Source organism: Arvicanthis niloticus, chromosome 23, assembly GCF_011762505.2.
Source record: "Arvicanthis niloticus isolate mArvNil1 chromosome 23, mArvNil1.pat.X, whole genome shotgun sequence".
Taxonomy (NCBI): Eukaryota; Metazoa; Chordata; class Mammalia; order Rodentia; family Muridae; genus Arvicanthis; species Arvicanthis niloticus.
The window spans coordinates 925,625-944,730 of NC_133430.1; the positions used below are offsets into that span (position 1 = coordinate 925,625).

Here is a 19,106-nt window from a genome sequence, read left to right on the forward strand (position 1 = left end):
TAGTCAGCTGTTTTTAAGGTTGTATATTCTTCCCAAGTTAACTTATAAATGCGATTCTTTGATAATTAGAGAATTTCATGAGTGTTCTGTAGATGTGTAGAAAGTGATGCATAGACTGCAAAATATTTTTGTATTTATAAAATCAAAATATGAATATGGACAAAGCAGCTTTAAAAACAGAACAATGCTAGCAGACACACACAACACTTAGTTCAAGACAACAACCAATACTGGTAGTGGAGAAACATCTGTGAACAGGTAGAACATCAGGGCAAAGACTCAAAACAGAACCGTAATATCAATTAATTTTTAGCAAGGCTAATAGAATTAAGCAGGTGAAAGAAAAAAAATTAAGCAAGAAGTACTGGAACAAGATATCCAATGAGCTGTGGTTTTTGCATCACACCACACATAAAAATTAATTTAACATATATCTTAAAGCAAAATATTAGCTTGAGTTTCAAAAATAAAAATGTAGAAGACCACTTAGAGAGCTGAGGCAGGAGAATCGCCATTTGGAGGCTAGGCCACACTACATAACAAGTACGGAACCATAACAAGTCTGAACTATTTTGTAAGACAGTCTCAAAATAATAACTAATTAATACATTTAACACTTTAGCAGAAAGAAGAGAATCGTGATGTTAAGGTAAGCAAAGAACTCTTAGGAAGCTATGTACTGCTTTCTAAAGTGGTAACACCTGGGCTACTGAGACAATTCAGAAGGTAATGGCATTTACTGCCCTTCCAGAGACTCAAGTTTGGTCCTAGCACACATAATTGTTAACTCTAGTACAAGGGGATTACAACCATCTTCTGGCCTCTGTAGGCACCTAGTCAGACACAAAAAATTAAAAAAAAAAAAAAACACTTTAAAAAAAAATGTAAGGGCTGAAGAGATTAACTCCTAGAGTACTGACTGCTTTTCCAGAGATCCTGAGTTCAATTCTCAGCAGCCATATGATGGCTCACAACCATCTGAAATGGGATCTGATACCCTCTTCTGATGTGTCTAAAGATAGCTAAAGTGTACCAGAAAGGAAAAAAGAAAGGAAAAAAGGAAGGAAGGAAGGAAGGAAGGAAGGAAGGAAGGAAGGAAGGAAGAAATCTTTTTAAGAGATATTTATTTTTAAAAAGTATAAACTGTCGAGGCCAGCCTGGTCTACAGAGTGAGATCCAGGACAGCCAGGGCTACACAGAGAAACCCTGTCTCGAAAAACCAAAAAAAAAAAAAAACAAAAAAAAAAAAGTATAAACTGTCCAAGTATGTATGCTTACACTTGTGATCCCAGTATTCAAGAGACAGAGGCAGTAGTAGGAGAATGTCAAATTTGAAAAGAGCCTGGATGGATACTAAGACCATGTCTCAAAAGAGGGGTAGAGATATGGTCAAGATACAGTCTATACATTTCTAAAAAATATTACAAGAAGAACTGAAGCTGAAGGCTGGGGATGTAACTTGGTTTGGAGGATTTGCCAAGAGTGCACAAGGCCCTTGGCTTCTAAGAGAGGAGAAAAAAAAAAAAAAAAAAACAGTAACAAAAACAAAGATACAAAGTAGATTAAATTAAATTAAAACCTTCTTTCAAAGAACAACATTTAGAAAATAAAAGGGCTAGGTACACCATACAATAAAATGTTCTGAATGTCTCTACCTGACTAAGGCACACATCCAGACTATTTAAGAATTGTTACAATCAGAGACAAAGAAAAATTAAGATTAAAAAAAAAAAAAAAAAGAACCTCGGGTTTGTCAAAAGATACACTAAATGAACAATGCACATGTAAAAACTAAACATTTTTTACTAGTCATCAAGAAAAGCTGAAACAAAGCTGAAATCAGGTGTGATTTCACACTTCCTAGAATGGCCAAGGTGAAAAGGACTTGCTGAAGTAACTTGGGTGCTAACATAAGCACTTGGACCACCCCTCCCACTGAGAAGAGCAGCAGTTGATAAAGCAGTTTGCCTTCCATACTGCTGGACATGGGATCAGGACAGTTCACTATTCCTATATCTCATCTTTCACTAGAGAAGAAAACACAATTTACAAAATTATCTTTTCCGTGAATATTCATGGAAGCTTTATTCATAATAATAAAAACTTGGAAATAAGCATCTGAATGAGTTAACAAGTTATCACCAGATGAGACGCAGTGTTCTTAGTTAAATTTAGGTGTCAGAGAAACAATGACTTTTTAAGCTTTGATCTGTCTGAAATTAGAATTTATCTGACCTCAGTAGGGCTTAAGAGTATTTTTGTTTGGTAAGGCTACACCTGGGAACCCAAGGCAGATTGACATTGTAAGGCACTCAACAGCATAAAACACTGTCAGGTCATGAGCAAATTTCAAAAGCACCCCTAGCTGAGAGGAGCTATTGGCAAATGATACTGAGGAAGGAAAGATTGGGCTACTTCAGGGATGTAGGCTGTGGAAGGGGCCACTTGCTCCAGCAGATGCCCCTACATCCAAGTACACTGGACTCAGTACAGGGGCAGAGCTTAAGGTTGGGACCAGAAGCCACAAATGCAGGAGGAGTTGGCATTTGGATGGACTAGGGTCCTAGAGGATAAACAGAATCTAAATTCAAAAACCCAGAACACCACTATGTGGACTGAAGATACAACTCAGTAGAGGTTTTGTCTAGCATGCAAGAAGCCCTAGGTTCAATTCTCAACACCATATAAATTCAGACATGATGGCCCATGCTTGTAATTCCAGTACTTGGGAGGCAGAGGCAAGAAGATGACATAAGAACAGTCCAAGGTCATTCTGGGTTACATGGCAAATCTGAGACATCCTGAGCTGCATGAGAAGCTGTCTTAAACAAACATAATAGGTAAATTTGCACTGTAATCAAAATCAAATGTAGTTATTTTGAAGCAAGATGAGTTTCAGACTGAAAAGGACCCTGAGAAAATTTTGTAGGTCATAGTAGTGCTAATTTATTTGCCAAAAAATAACAGGGTTATATCAAAAAAAAAAAAAAAATACATCCAATTACTATGCATAACTATTCTACAATAAGACTGTTTTTTTTTTTTAAATTTCAACCTTTCTAAGATATTTTTTTGATGTATATGAGTGTTTGCCTGCATGTTTGTCTGTGCACTACATGTGTGCAGTGACCGTGGAGGTCAGGAGAGGGCATCAGATTCTTTAGAACTGGAGTTACAGGTGATTGTGAGCAACAAGTGGATTCTAGGAACCAAATGTGGACCCTCTACAGAAGCAGCCATGTTCTCAACCACTGAGCCATCACTCTAGTCCCAAGAGTGACCTTTTTAAAAATAGGGGAAAAAATAAGTCTCTAGGAATGTTAGGTTTAGAAAGAATATACCAACTTATATTCTTGATGATCTGTGTACCATAACCCAATAGAATATGACTAATACAGGTCACAGGTAACATAATATATAATATAATACAATATTCAAGTATAATATAATAATATTCAATTTGTTAAAAATGTGTTTATCAAGAAATAAATGAATAGAGAGGGCCCTAAATGTTTCACAAGATGGAAAAATGTTTTAGAAAAAAAAAAAAACTTCTTTTTAAAAAAGAAGTTGTGATAAGTTTGGTTGTCTGTTTTAGTTTTTTGTGTTTGTTTTCTGTTTTTGAGACAGTGTCTCTCTACAGAGCCCTGCCTGTCCTTGAACTCTGGACGTAGACCATACTGGCCTGAACTCATAGAAACCTATGTGCTTCTGCCTCCTGATTGGTGGGAGTAAAGCTTTGCACTACCACACCTAGTCTTTTGGGTTTGTTTTTAGGCAGAGTCTCCTGTAGGCCAGGTTGACTTTGTGATACACATCCTCAATGTGTAGTTGAGGATGGCCTTGAACTCCTGGCCATCCTGCCTGTGTTTCTTCAGCTTACAGGTGGGCATCACCACACCCTGCAAAGTGTAATTCATTTTTGTCTTACTATTTTTCAGAGTCTCCAAAGAAAAAGTATAAGTAACATATCAAACTACCAACAAACACTCTTACAATAAATGCTTCAGATTTTTTTTTTTTAACATATTCTGAGGTCATCTAAAAGAGATTTGAAAACTTACTCCAGTTAAGAACTTTTCTACGAATCTTTCTTTCTGTTCATCTGGTTTGGTCCTAAGTCACCTTTCCTCATTCTCTTTTCTAGGACTTTTCCTCAGAGATGTTTGTTTTTATAATGATCAAATCAAAGACTCTGAATGGCCATGATAAAGCAATCACTAAGCTGGTATTATGCCTGCCATTTCCTCCTCTAATCATTTAACCACCTTTCTATGTTTGTGCTTTTTCCACACTGTATCTCATAGAGATTTAATACACTAGTAGGGGAAAAAGGAGCTCAAATGAGTGGAGGCCAGAAACAGAGAATCGCCATTGCTCGAGCGCTAGTTCGAAACCCCAAAATTCTGATCTTAGATGAGGCTACATCTGCCCTTGACACAGAGAGTGAATCACTTGTTCAAACTGCTCTGGAGAAGGTAAGTGGGCAGAATCACTTGAGACCTGGCTCACTGTTGTCTTTAAGTACAAAAAAGTACAGATTTGAGATTCTTTGGATACCAGATAGTAGTTTCCAGAGTTCCTCTGGTGTGGATCCTGGATGTTACTTGAAAAAATAAATCTATAGTTGGCACACACACACCACATATGTAAGCCATCGATCTGTACACCCATCCATTCCAGCAGGTCTCATCTGCCCATAGCAACAACACCCTAATCAGAGAAATAGCAGCGGGCATCTTTTGCTTCCTCCATTCACACTAATAGGATTCTTCTCTCCTCCCAAGTATATACGCATTAACACAATTTCACTTCAGATAGAGAAGCCTTGACTTCCAGTTATCTTTCTCAAATAGCACTGACCACTATCATGAATGTGAGAGATGTTTGAATGACTTAGACATTACTCAGTGACTTAGCCTCTCTTCTGAATGGCACACTTCATTTCTAACTGCTAAACCAAATTATTATATTACTGCTTTCCTAGATGTGTTGGCTGATATAAAATATATATGCACATACACACACACATATATACATACAATCATATGTGAGTCTGTGTATATGTATGTATGTATGTATACAATCTATATATGTGTATACATTCCTAGCAAATGTGGGAATATGGAGCCAGTGAGATAGCTGTTAGTAAAGGCCAAGCTCCCAAGACTGATGATCTGAGTTTGATCCCAGGAAGTTGCCTTCTAACCTCCATGTACACATTATAATGTGAGCAGACACACAGAAGACATGTGTGTGTGTGTGTCTGTGTGTGTGTGTGTGTGTGTGTGTGTGTGTGTGTGTGTGTGGTATGTGTGTCTAAATATATATGCACATGTATGACATTCACAGATTATTTTAGCATATTCTGATGAGTCACTAAACTGAGCATCATTAAATTTTGAAGTTTCTATTCATTGGAAAACAGCAGAGAGTGAGAAGATAACCACATACATGGAAGAACAGCTTCTCATGAAGTCCCCACACTAGGCTCTGTAAACATCTCCTAATAATTAGCAAAGGAAAGCCCCATCTACTTCGAGAATGAAGACCATTCTCAACAATCAGACTGTCGACATTCCAGAAAATGTCAACATCACTCTGAAGGGCGCACAGTCATTGTGAAGGGCCCCAGGGGAACTCCGCGGAGGGACTTCAGTCACATCAATGTAGAACTGAGCCTTCTTGGAAAGAAAGGGCTCTGGGTCGACAAATGGTGGGGTAACAGAAAGGAACTGGCCACAGTCAGAACCATCTGCAGTCATGTTCAGAACATGATCGAGGGTGTTACACTGGGCTTCCGTTACAAGATGAGGTCTGTGTGTGCTCACTTCCCCATCAACGTCGTCATTCAGGAGAATGGGTCTTTGGTTGAAATCCAAAATTTCTTGGGGGAAAAAATACATCTGCAGGGTTTGGATGAGGAACGGTGTTGCTTGTTCTGTTTCCCAAGCCCAGAAGGATGAATTAATCCTTGAAGGAAATGATATTGAACTTGTTTCAAATTCAGCGGCTCTGATTCAGCAAGCTACAACAGTTAAAAACAAAGATATCAAAAAGTTTTTGGATGGCATGTATGTGTCTGAGAAGGGAACCGTGCAGCTGGCTGACAAGTGAGGCCTCAGTTTCCTAGCTCCAGAAACAAGATCCTGATCACAAGTACAATTTGGGCTCTTTGAGGGCAATAAAGGACTTATATATTGAAAAAAATAGCAAAGGAAAGATGGCTCCCACTTGAAAATGGGCAAAAGATCTGGGCCATTCACATAAAAAAAAAAAGTTTCACATTTTCATTAACCAGGTGAAAAGTTATACACCTTCATTATTCCTCAGGAAAATGTAAATAAAAGTTTCAATTTAATAACACCCATCTATCAGGCAAAGGGGGATGTACCATTGTTGGTGTAAATAGAATGCTACCTGAATTGTCCTGCTCTTTGGGCCTCTATAGACTGGGACACCCTATGTGTTAGCAGCCCCTTTTGAGGTGTACAAATGATAGATATACATATAAATTTGTTCACTAAATAAACAATGAAAGAACCTATATATTATAGAAAACAAACAAAAACAAAACAAAAATACTAAAGATAATTCAGGCCCAATTAGTAATAGAATGGATAAATTATATCTATAAAGTAAAATATTTTGTAGTTATAGGAAACAAAATGGTTAAACTCAAAGCCACAAATACCTGGACAATCAGGGTATAGACTGCAGATTCCATTTATATAAACACACACACACACACACACACACACACATACACACAAACACGTTACTGGGAATAAGATGGTCCTTTTGGTGGGTGTGCAGTAGAGTCACAAAACAAGGCAAATATTAGCTTCTAAATGCTGTAATGACATATGTGAGCTGGATAGATCTAGTTTGAAAGGTATCTATCAATGCCCTTATGTGTATCCATCTATGTACTGATGATTGATGTACGTCAAATTAAAACATATTTAACCTTGAGTCTGCACATAACTTGTTAAAGAACATTCTCATTTGAGAGGTGACAATGAGTTTAAATATTAGATCTCTTTTGCTCTTATGGTTAGATAGCTCAAAAACTCTTGCTAGGTTTCTTTCTAGAGCTAAGATACTAACTATGGTTATGGTTTTAAAACCACCGTTTGGAACATACTACCTTTTTATATTCTAATTTCTCCTATCTCTTCTCATCTGCTAATTACTCTGATATTTTATATCCCAGGGTGATATAATTTTGGAAAATAATTGTGAAAATAAGTTGCCCTGACTACTGCAGAGGTTATCTCTAACACTCTTCTGTTTACTCTCCATGTCTCTTGTTCCGTAGGCAAGCAAAGGCCGAACTACAATAGTGGTTGCACACCGACTCTCCACTATTCGTGGGGCAGACCTGATTGTGACGATGAAGGAAGGTGTGGTGGTGGAGAAAGGGACCCACGCCGAACTAATGGCAAAACAGGGGCTGTACTACTCCCTCGCCATGGCACAGGTAGCCTACGGGTTGTTATGTGCATATGTTTCTTCAAACTCTGCTCCATACATTTGCATCCTCATAAGTGGGATACAGAGCTCACACTGGGTAGTCAAAGGGGCAGGATAAAGTTGGCAGCCCTCATTTTTCAGGACTCATATACATGCTTGTGCTGAGATCCACTCTGCCGGATTTTACACAACTCTTTCCTCAAGGCACATGAGTAGAAGACGGAAATTAACTCTTGCCATCTCCTTTATTCTACTCCTGCTTCCTTCTCTTATTCTAGAGAACCGATTTCTTCCTAAAGGCTCTTATGTCAGTAAATAACTTTAGTTTTTTTCCGTTTATTTTACTTCAACTGTCTGGTTCTATCTTTAATGTCAAGATTATTGTTTTACAAATTAGGAAGTAGAGAAAGCTATGAGTCTCCATCTCCTCACCAAGTTTATAATAAAACTGTAAATTCTAACTTTGTCCACTTTACTAAGGGAAGGGTTATTTAGCTTAACCTAAAGTAATAAAAAATTAAAAAAATATAAAAAATAAAAAAACCAGACAGTGGTAGAGCGCTTGCCTAGCAAGCGCAAGGCCCTGGGTTCGGTCCTCAGCTCTGAAAAAAAAAAAAAAAAAAAAAAAACAGACATTTGAAATATACTCTTAAATAGAGTATGGTGACTCAGGCCTATAATCCCAGAACTCAGGAGGCTGGGAATACTGTTAATACAGTTCCTCATGTTTGGTAACACCCCTCACATACATACACACACACAAAAAAGATATTTCATGTTACTTCATAACTGAAATTTTCTAGTGTTATAAATTATAATGTAAACATCTGATACACAGGCTATCTGGTTTGGAACCCCCAAAGGGGTCATGTCCCATAGGTTAAAATCCCTGCCTTAGAGAAATCAGCTTATGAGGTAACACAATTCAGTATTCCCAAACCAATAAAACTAGTAAGAAAAGGACATATTTGAGGTCAAATTTCTCACTTTTTGAGTCTTTTTTAATTTTTTTTCTTTTTCTCGTTTCTTTTCTTTTCCTTTCAAGACAGGGTTTCTCTGTGTAGCCCTGGCTGTCCTGTAACTCATTCTGAAAACTAGGCTGGCCTTGAACTCAGAGATCCATCTGCCTCTTGCCAAGTGCTAGGATTAAAGGCATGCATCATTGCTGGCTCTGCTTCTACCCTGCCCCCAGCCACTTGTTGAGATTTCTAAGAACCATTTCTAAGAACCATTAGGTATTCTTTGGAATAACACACCTTTAGTTTTTCATTATAATTAAACTGAAAGTCCATAACTAGGCCTTTAGTTAAAAGGTTTCACAATGTAAGAAAATCAGAAATAATACCTTTGTATTATGGATATGTAAAATATTTTAACAACTTCTTTGAAGTAGATTAGTGTTCTCAGATAACCAAAACTGTGCCAGTTCACACAGAGCATATATTGTATTCTTAACGATGAATGAACACACATGAACAAGTGATTCTTTTTTCAAATTCTGGATGCATTTATTTGCCACTACTGACTGTAGTGTCAAAATTAGTCATTCTGAAAATCCATGACCATTACAACGTCAAAGCTAACACTGCTCAGAAAATCTGGGAACAAGTGACTAGGTGCTGTGGAGAGAGGAACCTTGCAAGGATGAGAACCAGATTCCAGATCCCTACCAGTGTGGTGGCCCCTCCGTAATTCCACAGCCCCACTAGTGTGTCAGATACCTATAATTTCAGATCCTTTCCAGTGTGACGGACCCCTGTAATTCCAGATTGTAATCAGTGGAGGGCTATAATTCCAGATTCCCACCAGTGTAGGGGACCCCTATAATTTCAGAAGAGACAGAATCTCCAATACATACTGCCAACTAGACTAACCATCAGTGCTCTCTGGGTTCAACTGAGAGACCCTGCCTCAATGAATAAAGTAGAGAATGACCAAAAAAGACTCTCAGTGTCAACCTTGGACCTCCACATTTACAAGCACACAGGTATACACACACCACATACATAAGCACATACACACCATACACACATATACCATACATACACACACATATACACCACATATACACACATCACACACACATACATACCACATACACACCAACCACCTATATACACACACATACACACCCCACACACATATACCATACACAAACGTACCACATACACATCACCTATATACACACACATATACACACAACACACACATACATCATTCACACATGCATATATACCACATATGCCACAGAGAGAGAGAGAGAGAGAGAGAGAGAGAGAGAGAGAGAGGCTTGAGTAACAGCACAGCACAGTAGCTGAGCAATGAGCTCCTGTCACTGCTAGCTGACTCTGTAAGGTCATACTTTTAGGGCCTGGAATAAGCATCTTAAATTATCTGTGCTTCTATTTTCTAATCCCTAACATGAGGAGAAATGCCGTAATCAGTTAATTAATTATTAAGTAATAAATTAATTAAGTACTAAATGAGCTGATTCTTATAAGTATTTGGAATTACTTTTCTGTTAGTGGATATGAAATAAAATCAAGTACAGAGGAGTTGGAGAGATAGCTTAATGGATAGAAACACTAGTTGTTCCTGCAAAGGACCAAGGTTCAGCTCCCAGGACTCACCTTAGTTGATAACAATCCATAACCCTAATTTCACCAGGCGGTGGTGTCACATACCTTTAATCACAGCTCTTGGGAGGCAGAGGCATGTAGATTTGTGGGTTGTAGGCCACCCTGATATACATAGGGAGCTCCAGCAGAGGCAGGACTACACAGAGACACCCTGTCTCAAAACAAAAAAAAAACAATAAAAACCTCTCCAGTTCCATGGAATCTGATGCCCTGTCATGATCTTCATGGTACTAGGCATGAGACAGAGAGAGAGAGAGAGAGAGAGAGAGAGAGAGAGAGAGAGAGAGAGAGAAGATTTCTTCCTTGGAAGAAGAATAACAGAAAGAAAGATGATAGCATAGGGGTGTCTGATTATGAATAATAATGGCAGGTCAGCCTGGTTAAAATTCACTGTACCTTAGTGACTCATTAGCTGTTCTTCAGATTGTTGACAAATCTGAGCATCCCTGGAATGTGGTCCTTGTGCACATGCTCCTTGCCCATCTGCCCTTCTCTCAGCTGCTACCCTGGCTGGCCTCCCATCGTCTTGTGCAAGCTCCCTGCACTAGAAGGGACATCTGGTAAAATCACAAATCTACTCTCTCACTCCTGGATCAATGGAAAAATACTGTCTAGGTGTCTCACTACAAATTGCCCTCATCTTTCTGAATTACAAAAAAGAAAGAAAGAAAGAAAGAAAGAGAGAGAGAGAGAGAGAGAGAGAGAGAGAGAAAGAAAGAAAGAAAGAAAGAAAGAAAGAAAGAAAGAAAGAAAGAAAGAAAGAAAGAGAGGGGAAAAAGCTAGGTACAATGCAGTTTAGCTTAGAATTTAACAGTAATCTATATTTTAATACTTTATTCTCATGGAGCACCAAAAAACACCAATTTGCTTTGAAATCTCAGTCTGGACTGGGCTATGGCTACTGGCCAGGGAAGTATTACTGTTTCCTAAGTTCTGTCTTAGGTCCTGGCTACACACACACATCAGCTTTAAAGTGACACAATAAAATACCTTTGTATTCTTTCCCTTTGTGCGTGTGCATGTATGAGTGCATGCATGCATGTGTGTGAGTGTGTGAATGTATCTGTGTATGTGTACATGAGTGCATGTGTGTGTACGTGCATACGTGAGTATGAATATATGTGAGTGTGTTCTGTGTGTATACACACATGATTGCCTGTGTGTGTGCATGCATGAGTGCATGGGTATGCATGTGTGCACCCAAATGTGTGTATATGTGTGTGTTGGATGTACATTCATGTGTGTATGCCTATGTGTGTATGAAAGCACCATCCACCTTGTATACTTGTTTTTTTAATGTAAGAGTCTTTAACTATATCTCACCAAGTATGCTAAACTTGGTAGCCAGCAAACCAAAAGAATCAATCTACCTCTATCTATCTGTCTACATCCTCACCCTCACCTTTCAGCTGCTCCCTGACCCCATTTCCCAACCATACTGCAGCACCCCTTTCTCTTCTTTCCCATGCCCACCTTTTTTTTTTTTTAACTTCAGTCCTAGGAACCAAACTTGGGTCCTTGTGGTTACTGGGCAAGCACTTTAGCAGCTGGGCTATCCTAGGCAGTTTCCCTATCCCTGCCTTTGTATTTTTAAGGAATCAGCATATCCATTCTTCATTTACAGCATCATTATGACAGCATGTATATTCTTCATTGAAGGATATTAAAAAGGCGGATGAACAAATGGAGTCAAGGACGGGTTCCACCGCAGGAAACACCAGCTATGGTTCTCTGTGCAATGTGAATAGTGTCAAGTCCCCCTGCACTGACCAACTTGAGGAAGCTGTACACCATCAAAAGGTAATGGGTCACCTACCAATATGCTTGCATACGTGTTCTCCAAAGTCCAATTGATCCTTATAAAATTTAGAATTGACATACAGTAAAATAGTACAGTGCCACTAAGTTCAGAAAGCATTTACTCTCGCTTCCCTGTGACACTAAGAGGGGCATCTAATGGACTGCATTTATGTCAAAAAGATCCTTGTTGGGGAGGAAAAAAATTTTCATGAAAACATGCTGTTTCTTCCTACAAGGAAAACTCTGAGTTAAAACACCAGCTTGAAGTACCACCCCAGCCACCCCAGCCACCCCAGCCACCCCAGCCACCCCAGCCACCCCGGCCACCCCAGCCACCCCGGCCACCCCAGCCACCCCAGCCACCCCGGCCACCCCGGCCACCCCAGCCACCCCGGCCACCCCGGCCACCCCGGCCACCCCGGCCACCCCGGCCACCCCGGCCACCCCGGCCACTCCGGCCACCCCAGGGCCAGCATCAGCTTAATTTGGGTTAGGATGTTGTGGATCTGAGTCTGAAGGGGATCCAATGGGACTTTCAAGTGTCTTAAACAAAGAACTGGACAAACAAGTGAATAGTCATAGAAATCAAAGGCAACTATTAAAGAAGAAAAAGGCACTTCTAAGAATAGAGGTGAGCCTAGGAGTCACAACCAACTAAAGATTCTTAAACTCCAGGCCATAGTATCATGATCCTGTTGGTCATTTATATACTACCTGCTTTCCCTGCATATGGAGAGGGGTCAAGTTCATTTCAATGTCTCACCTGCCACTCCTGCTGCAACAGCCTGGATGCAGACAAGCCACCTGCACAGTTCAGGCCTCCAGTATCCTCTGCTCCCATGAACTTGTCCCCAAGCATGCTCTTCTCTGCTGCCAGTACAGAGGTCACCCTGCTTTATCCCTCCTTGCCCCTGACACTCTTCAGTACTCTCTTCAGTCACACCATTCTACCCTGTCTCATTTCTGTGTCACAATGACACTCCTTTCTCTAACCCTCGTTGGGCTCTAGACCCACAACTGAATGCTGTCAGCACCTTCCCTCATCAGGTTATTGCCATGATAAGTACCATACTCAAAAGCAACTTGGGGAGGAAAAGGGTTTATTTCATCATACAATTGTAGTCCATCATGAAGGGAGCAGGAGCCTCGAGGCAGGAACTGAAGCAGAGGCCATGGAGGTTGCTCACCAACTTGCTCCCTGTGGTTCATTCAGTTTCAGTTTCGTTTTCTACATAACCTCCTGCCCAGGAGTGGCACTGCCCACAGGATCTGGGACTGCCCCCATGAATCATTAATCAAAAAAATGTTCCCACAGACTTGCCTACAGGCCATGTTGAGGCATTTTCTCAATGGCAGATCTTTCTTCCCTAAAGGCTCTGGTTAGCGTCAAGTTGACAAAACAAACAAACAAACAAACCATCAAAACCCAGCATGCCTTGGCATCAGCACCATCCACCATCTTCCCTGTACCCCTTCCTGAGTCCCAGAGCTCTCCTTCTCCAAAGCTCCACATTCCTGACCCCTGTGTGATGCTTAGTATTTGTGCTTTGTCAGTTATCTGCCTGAGCTCTGGATTGTGTACCCCAGGTGTTCTGCTACCCTATCCAACACTGTCAATTGTCGATGACTATAGATGTCAGCAATGTGTATCATAGGAATTTTGTGACTTCAAGTAACCAAGAGAGTAAAATTTATGACATCTAGCATTGAGAAACAAAACACGAAAGGACTGAGATGATGAGTTGGGGGGGATTTCTGGTAATCTGAGTTTAATGCCTACGCCCATGTGGTAGAATAGGATAGACTCCTACAAGTTGTCCTCTGACCTAAACGTTACCCAGTGGCATGTGCTATAAAAGCATTGAATTTGAGTGAGAATACCTAGTAGAAAAATCTTTGTGACCTTATGATTTTCTAGCTATAATACCAAAAAATATACTGATAAAAAATAATAACAAATCAGACATTATCAGAGTGAAGAACACTGACATTTATAAAACAGATGTAAGCAACAGAATAAACTGAAAGTATTCATAAACTGCATATCTGCTGTGGCACTTGAATCAGGCTGTATTAAAAACTCCCAAAGCATTAAAAAAAAAAAAAATAGCAGCATCCAACAAAGTAAGAAAAAGAGGAAAAAATAAAGAGACAGAAACATAATGTGAGTTTCAGGGGTGGACACAGGTTGAAGGGGCTGGTCTGGCAGCTGAGAGGCTGGAGAGGAAGGGCTTGTAAAAGGCAGGAGGAACCTTCTGGGGAAGCAATTATATTGGCTATGGTACTATGTTAGTAGTCTCATGAATAACTAGCTTCCAAACTCCGAAATTACTCATGTATATGCAATTGGCTCTGTGCAAATCATATCTTAATAAACTTCTAAAATAATCACATGAAAATTTAAATTCTTTAGGAGATTTTTAACTTCGTCGGATTGGTTTGTGCCGCAATAGAAAATGCCTGTTTTGTATGTTTACATTAGATTATCTTTAAATATTCCTTAATCTGTAATGTATTAGGTCTCATGACATTGCCCATGATTTTACAGAGATTTTTCATTTTTATTTTTTCTTATTTTATGTTATTCGTTTCTGTCTTGTTAACACTATTTAAGCAGTATTCCTTGTTTTAAAAAAATCTGGGCTTTTTAAATCCATAGGGATAAAACAAACACACAGACACACACATCTTTTAAAACTGTGACTCACAACTGCATATGAGGACATCACAACTAGATCACAAAAGTAAAACAACTGACAACAGTAAAATGTTTCTGAATGTACGACGGCTAAACATTAACTCAATATCAAACACTCTGTGAACATAGCAGTGTTCCTGGTTGTTTCACCTGTACTACATGAAACACCATCCCTGTGGTCTGTGAGCACATTGCCTGTGCCCCTTACAGGATGTGTGCCTTCACACCATACCACACACAACCAAACTGGGACACTTCCAAGGCTAAAAATCTAGTAAAGCATTAACCTCCTGCACTTTCTCTGCTGACTTCCTGCCTAAACCATATCCTTGCCTAGAACATAATATTCAATCTGACAAGAGTAAGAAAAATTAAATTTATTATTTCATGTGATCTTAGCTACCTGAACAAGTGACCTACTGTGTGCTTTCTTTTTAAATTTTTTTATTTTATTTTTTATGTGTACGACTGTTTTTTTTTTTCTTGTTTGTGCATCACATGTGTACAATGCCTGAGAAGTCAGAGGAGGGCATCAGATGCCCTGGGACTGGAATTACAGGTTATGAGCTTCCATGTAGGTGCTGGGAATCAAATCCTGGTTTTCTTAGTATAGCTATGTAAGATTCCAAAAACTAATGTAAGATTCTTTAATGTTTGAGACTCATCATTAGCAATTAACAGTGGTAAATGTTTCTAAGAAAAATACAATCGTATGCTGCCCTTCATTATATTTGATAGGTTCCAGTGTGCTTCTGTGTGTCCTGCCTCACTTCTCTGGGTTCCCTGATGCCTTCAGACTGATGTTGTTTTATTTATAGACAAGTCTTCCTGGAGTTTCATTGTTAAAACTATTTAAATTAAGCAAGTCTGAATGGCCCTTTGTGGTTCTGGGAACACTGGCTTCTGCTTTAAATGGATCTGTTCATCCAGCATTTTCCATCATCTTTGGAAAATTAGTCACTGTAAGTAAAACTCACTTGTTTATGCTTTTAATAACTTAAATTAAGCATACTATGAGAGCACAAAGCAGTAGTGTGTTGATCAGCAACATGGGAACCAGAAATTTGAGTGGGTCAACCCCAGGGCAGAGTCCCTGGTAGGAAAGGTAGCTCCGGTGCCTAGGATATGAACCATGTCTGTTATATAATGTTCAGCTGGATCTTGTTGGCTGGGTGATCTGTAAAGAAATTGCTTTGTTTTTTTAATTCTGACTCTAGTGTTATATCAGCATTCCTAAGCACTGAAGCAATAAAAGAGACAGATACAACTTCACTCTTCCCAACCTGTCCAAACAATGACAGACTTTTATTACCAGCCAGCTCCAGGAGAGGGAATACAAGTTTGGGATTGTGCCAGAGCCCTTGAAGAGTTGACTAGTTCAAAATCTTACTAGACCAACACTGACTTCAGCACCCCTGTGCACAGCTGTATTCCATGCCAATGTGTGGGTCTAATGGCTAGCTTTGTGAACAACTTCTAGGGGGCATATACAAATGTCTCACTTTAGAAAAATATTAAGAAATGTGAGTTATTAGAAGTTATTAGAAATAATAATTTAAATTTAAAAGATCTAATTGAAAAAAATGCTATAAGGTCAAAAAGCTGTCTCAGTGGGTAAAAGTGCTTGCCACACAAGTTTGACAACCTGAGTTTGATCCCCAGAATGCACATAAAAAGCCAAATGTGGTAATGTACATCTGTACTCTATGGCAAGATGGGAAACAGAGACAAGACATATATGGATGGCAAACTAGACTATGCAGTTAATCAGAAACAGGATGTCCTCTGCCTCAACAAGGTGGAAGGCAGGAAAGAAGCCATTACCAGAGTTGACCTCTGACCTATACACAAATATCCCAATTCATACAATACACGTACAAAGAAAAAAGGGAGAGAGGAAGAAAGGGAGGGAGGGAATGAAAATTCAAATAATAATAAAAAGGAAAACAAACTATGATGCAAGACTCATTTGTGTGATATATTTACCAAGCAAATGCAGGAAAATTAAAAGGAAGTTGATTTTATCATGTGTATTAAAAATGGGGTTTTTGGTTTTGTTTTTGGGTTTTTTTTTTTTTTTTTTTTTTAGTTTGGCTTTTTTTGGCTTTATGGGTTTTTGTTTGCTTAGTTGTTGTTGTTGTTGGTTGGTTGGTTGGTTGATTTTTTTTTTTTTATTTTTTGCCCAGAAATGCATAGCTTTTTTCTTACATTGCAATGTCTGTAGAAAATCCTGGTGTATATAGATGTTCTAAGCAAGGTTGGTTTTGTTTTCTGTTTACACTTTCCTCCAAGCTTCTGAAGGAAACTCTATTCCTTCTCAGATGTTCGAAGATAAAAATAAAGCTACATTAAAGCAGGACGTAGAACTCTACTCCATGATGCTAGTCGTCTTGGGCATAGTGGCTCTTGTCACCTACTTGATGCAGGTAAAGTTTTAATTAGTTTATCAGTCCTGGGCAGGATCACCTGTTTACATTATCTTCTCTGTTTCAGTTAAAAACATAAAGACCGAACATTACAAAGAGAGCTAAGAATAAACAGAGCTTTTTGTTTGTTTCCTAGGGGCTGTTTTATGGCAGAGCAGAGGAAAATTTAGCCATGAGATTAAGACACTCAGCATTCAGAGCCATGCTCTATCAGGTCAGTGAATGGAGTAGGATTTTTCCTCTTTTAATTTACATTTGTTGTCAAACATTCTAACCTTTAATTCTTTCTCATTTCTGGACATGGTCTTTATGTCAGATCATTGAAAAGCACACTTTTTGTTACTGTCCTAGGCAGCAAAAATCTACCATTAGAATTCTTGTGAGTATATTCTTCTAATAAAAGCATAATCCTGGGTCTGGAGAAACGATTCAGCAATTAAGAATGCACATTGCTCTTCTAGTAAACCTGAGTTCAGTTCCCAGAATCCACATCAGGAGGCTCACAACAACCTATAATTCTGACTCTAGAGAATGTGACCATCTCTGGTTGCTGAGAGAATTGCATGTACGTACCCATGTACATACACACACATACACCAATTAAAATTTAAAAATCCAGAAAACAAAACACATCCATATTATGAGGCTTGAAAATAAAAGATTTCAGGCCTACTCATATTCATTCATTGAGCTTCCCTTTGATGCACAACATTATGTCAGGGGATGAGAAAGAAAGACCACATGTTAAAACTGAAAAGGAGAGACGTGAACTCTGGCACCTTAGAATACCATTGCAGGACTCACTGATGTCCTAAGGTCTTATCCATGGGCCAGAGAAGGTTTTTCTCTCCACATTCAGGCTCTCAGCTGTTGGGTAGAAAGTTGTCTATTCAGATAGCATTTGTGTGCCTGGTAGGTCACACTGCTGCAGATTTCCAAGATGACTCTTGGAAATAGCTGTATTAAGTGGATCAAGTTCTAATTTCCCGCCAGGACAAGTCTGCCATCTGAAGTGGAAGGGGTTCCCCCTGAGAGCCCATAATCATTGAAGCCTTGCTTCACCTTCTGTCAGCAGAGCTGGTGGGGAAGTGTCCTGCCTGGCAATTGCTTTTCAGAAATGGAATTACTGTCGTTCCATTGGAGTTGTCACCATCAGTTTTTATATCTTCTTAACCATCTTGGGGCTGCCAAGCAATGAATTCCATGGCCCTTGTTCTGCAGCACACAGCTGCCAGCAGTAGGTGTCATCATGCTCTCTGTTCAGAAAGGTCCTGACTCAGAGCTTTCTGCATCTTGGAAACATCCTCTAATCTAAAACAATTATATATATATCCCCTGCATGTAACTCTCTGAAAATTTCTATTTCTTTACTTATTAGCACCTTATGTCTCCACCTCGAATCTTAATTAATGTGAGACTGTAATTAACTAAAACTTTATTTCACACCTACTAGCTTACCGTTACCCTCGTCATGAATTCATGTTTTCCCTAGTTCAGGTCTTTTTATGTCCATAGGATTTTTAACTGCTTCCTGAATATCTTTAATACTTAACACAGAAAACAGTAAATTTTTATGTTTTCTCTGTGTTACTTTGGACCTCTCCTCTATTCACAGAATATTTTTTAAAGATTTATTTTATTTTTAATTATTAGTATGAATGTATGTCCATGTGGGTATGTGCACATGAATGCAGGTAATAAAGGAGGTCAGAGACTGCAGGTCTCCTAGAACTAGAGTTAGAGATGGTTATGCTGCCTGACTTATGCACTGGGAACCTAACTTGGGTCCTGTGGAAGAGCAGCAAGTGTTCTTAACCACTGAGCCACCTTGTTGACAAAATGTTTCAAGAGGAAGCTCAAGATCCTGAGCTGCTTTAACGTCCAGAACAGCTGTCAGGTGATCTGTGGGTGATGCCACACAGACAGACCCTTCTCTAGCTTTAAGTATGTGAAGAGCACCAGCAGTAACATTTTTAAACAAGGACTTGCTACTCTCCAGGCCATCGGTTCTGTCCTTCAAAGCAATGAAGGCTAAACAAAGAATCCGTGTATTGCTTAACCAACTTC

At 39.3% G+C, this 19,106-nt stretch overlaps 1 protein-coding gene and 1 pseudogene across 1 annotated transcript in view; both read left to right on the top strand.

Moving 5' to 3' along the window:
• The window catches only part of Abcb5 (ATP binding cassette subfamily B member 5), a 68,635-nt gene that overhangs the window by 15,204 nt on the left and 34,325 nt on the right, over window positions 1–19,106 (top strand). The window contains exons 9-14 of the mRNA XM_076920914.1: window positions 4,308–4,478; window positions 7,322–7,483; window positions 11,775–11,915; window positions 15,432–15,575; window positions 16,935–17,039; window positions 17,176–17,253. Coding sequence (XP_076777029.1) covers window positions 4,308–4,478; window positions 7,322–7,483; window positions 11,775–11,915; window positions 15,432–15,575; window positions 16,935–17,039; window positions 17,176–17,253 — 801 coding nt within the window. The remainder of the gene's footprint in view (window positions 1–4,307; window positions 4,479–7,321; window positions 7,484–11,774; window positions 11,916–15,431; window positions 15,576–16,934; window positions 17,040–17,175; window positions 17,254–19,106) is intronic.
• Window positions 5,545–6,132, top strand: LOC143436671 (large ribosomal subunit protein uL6 pseudogene; annotated as a pseudogene).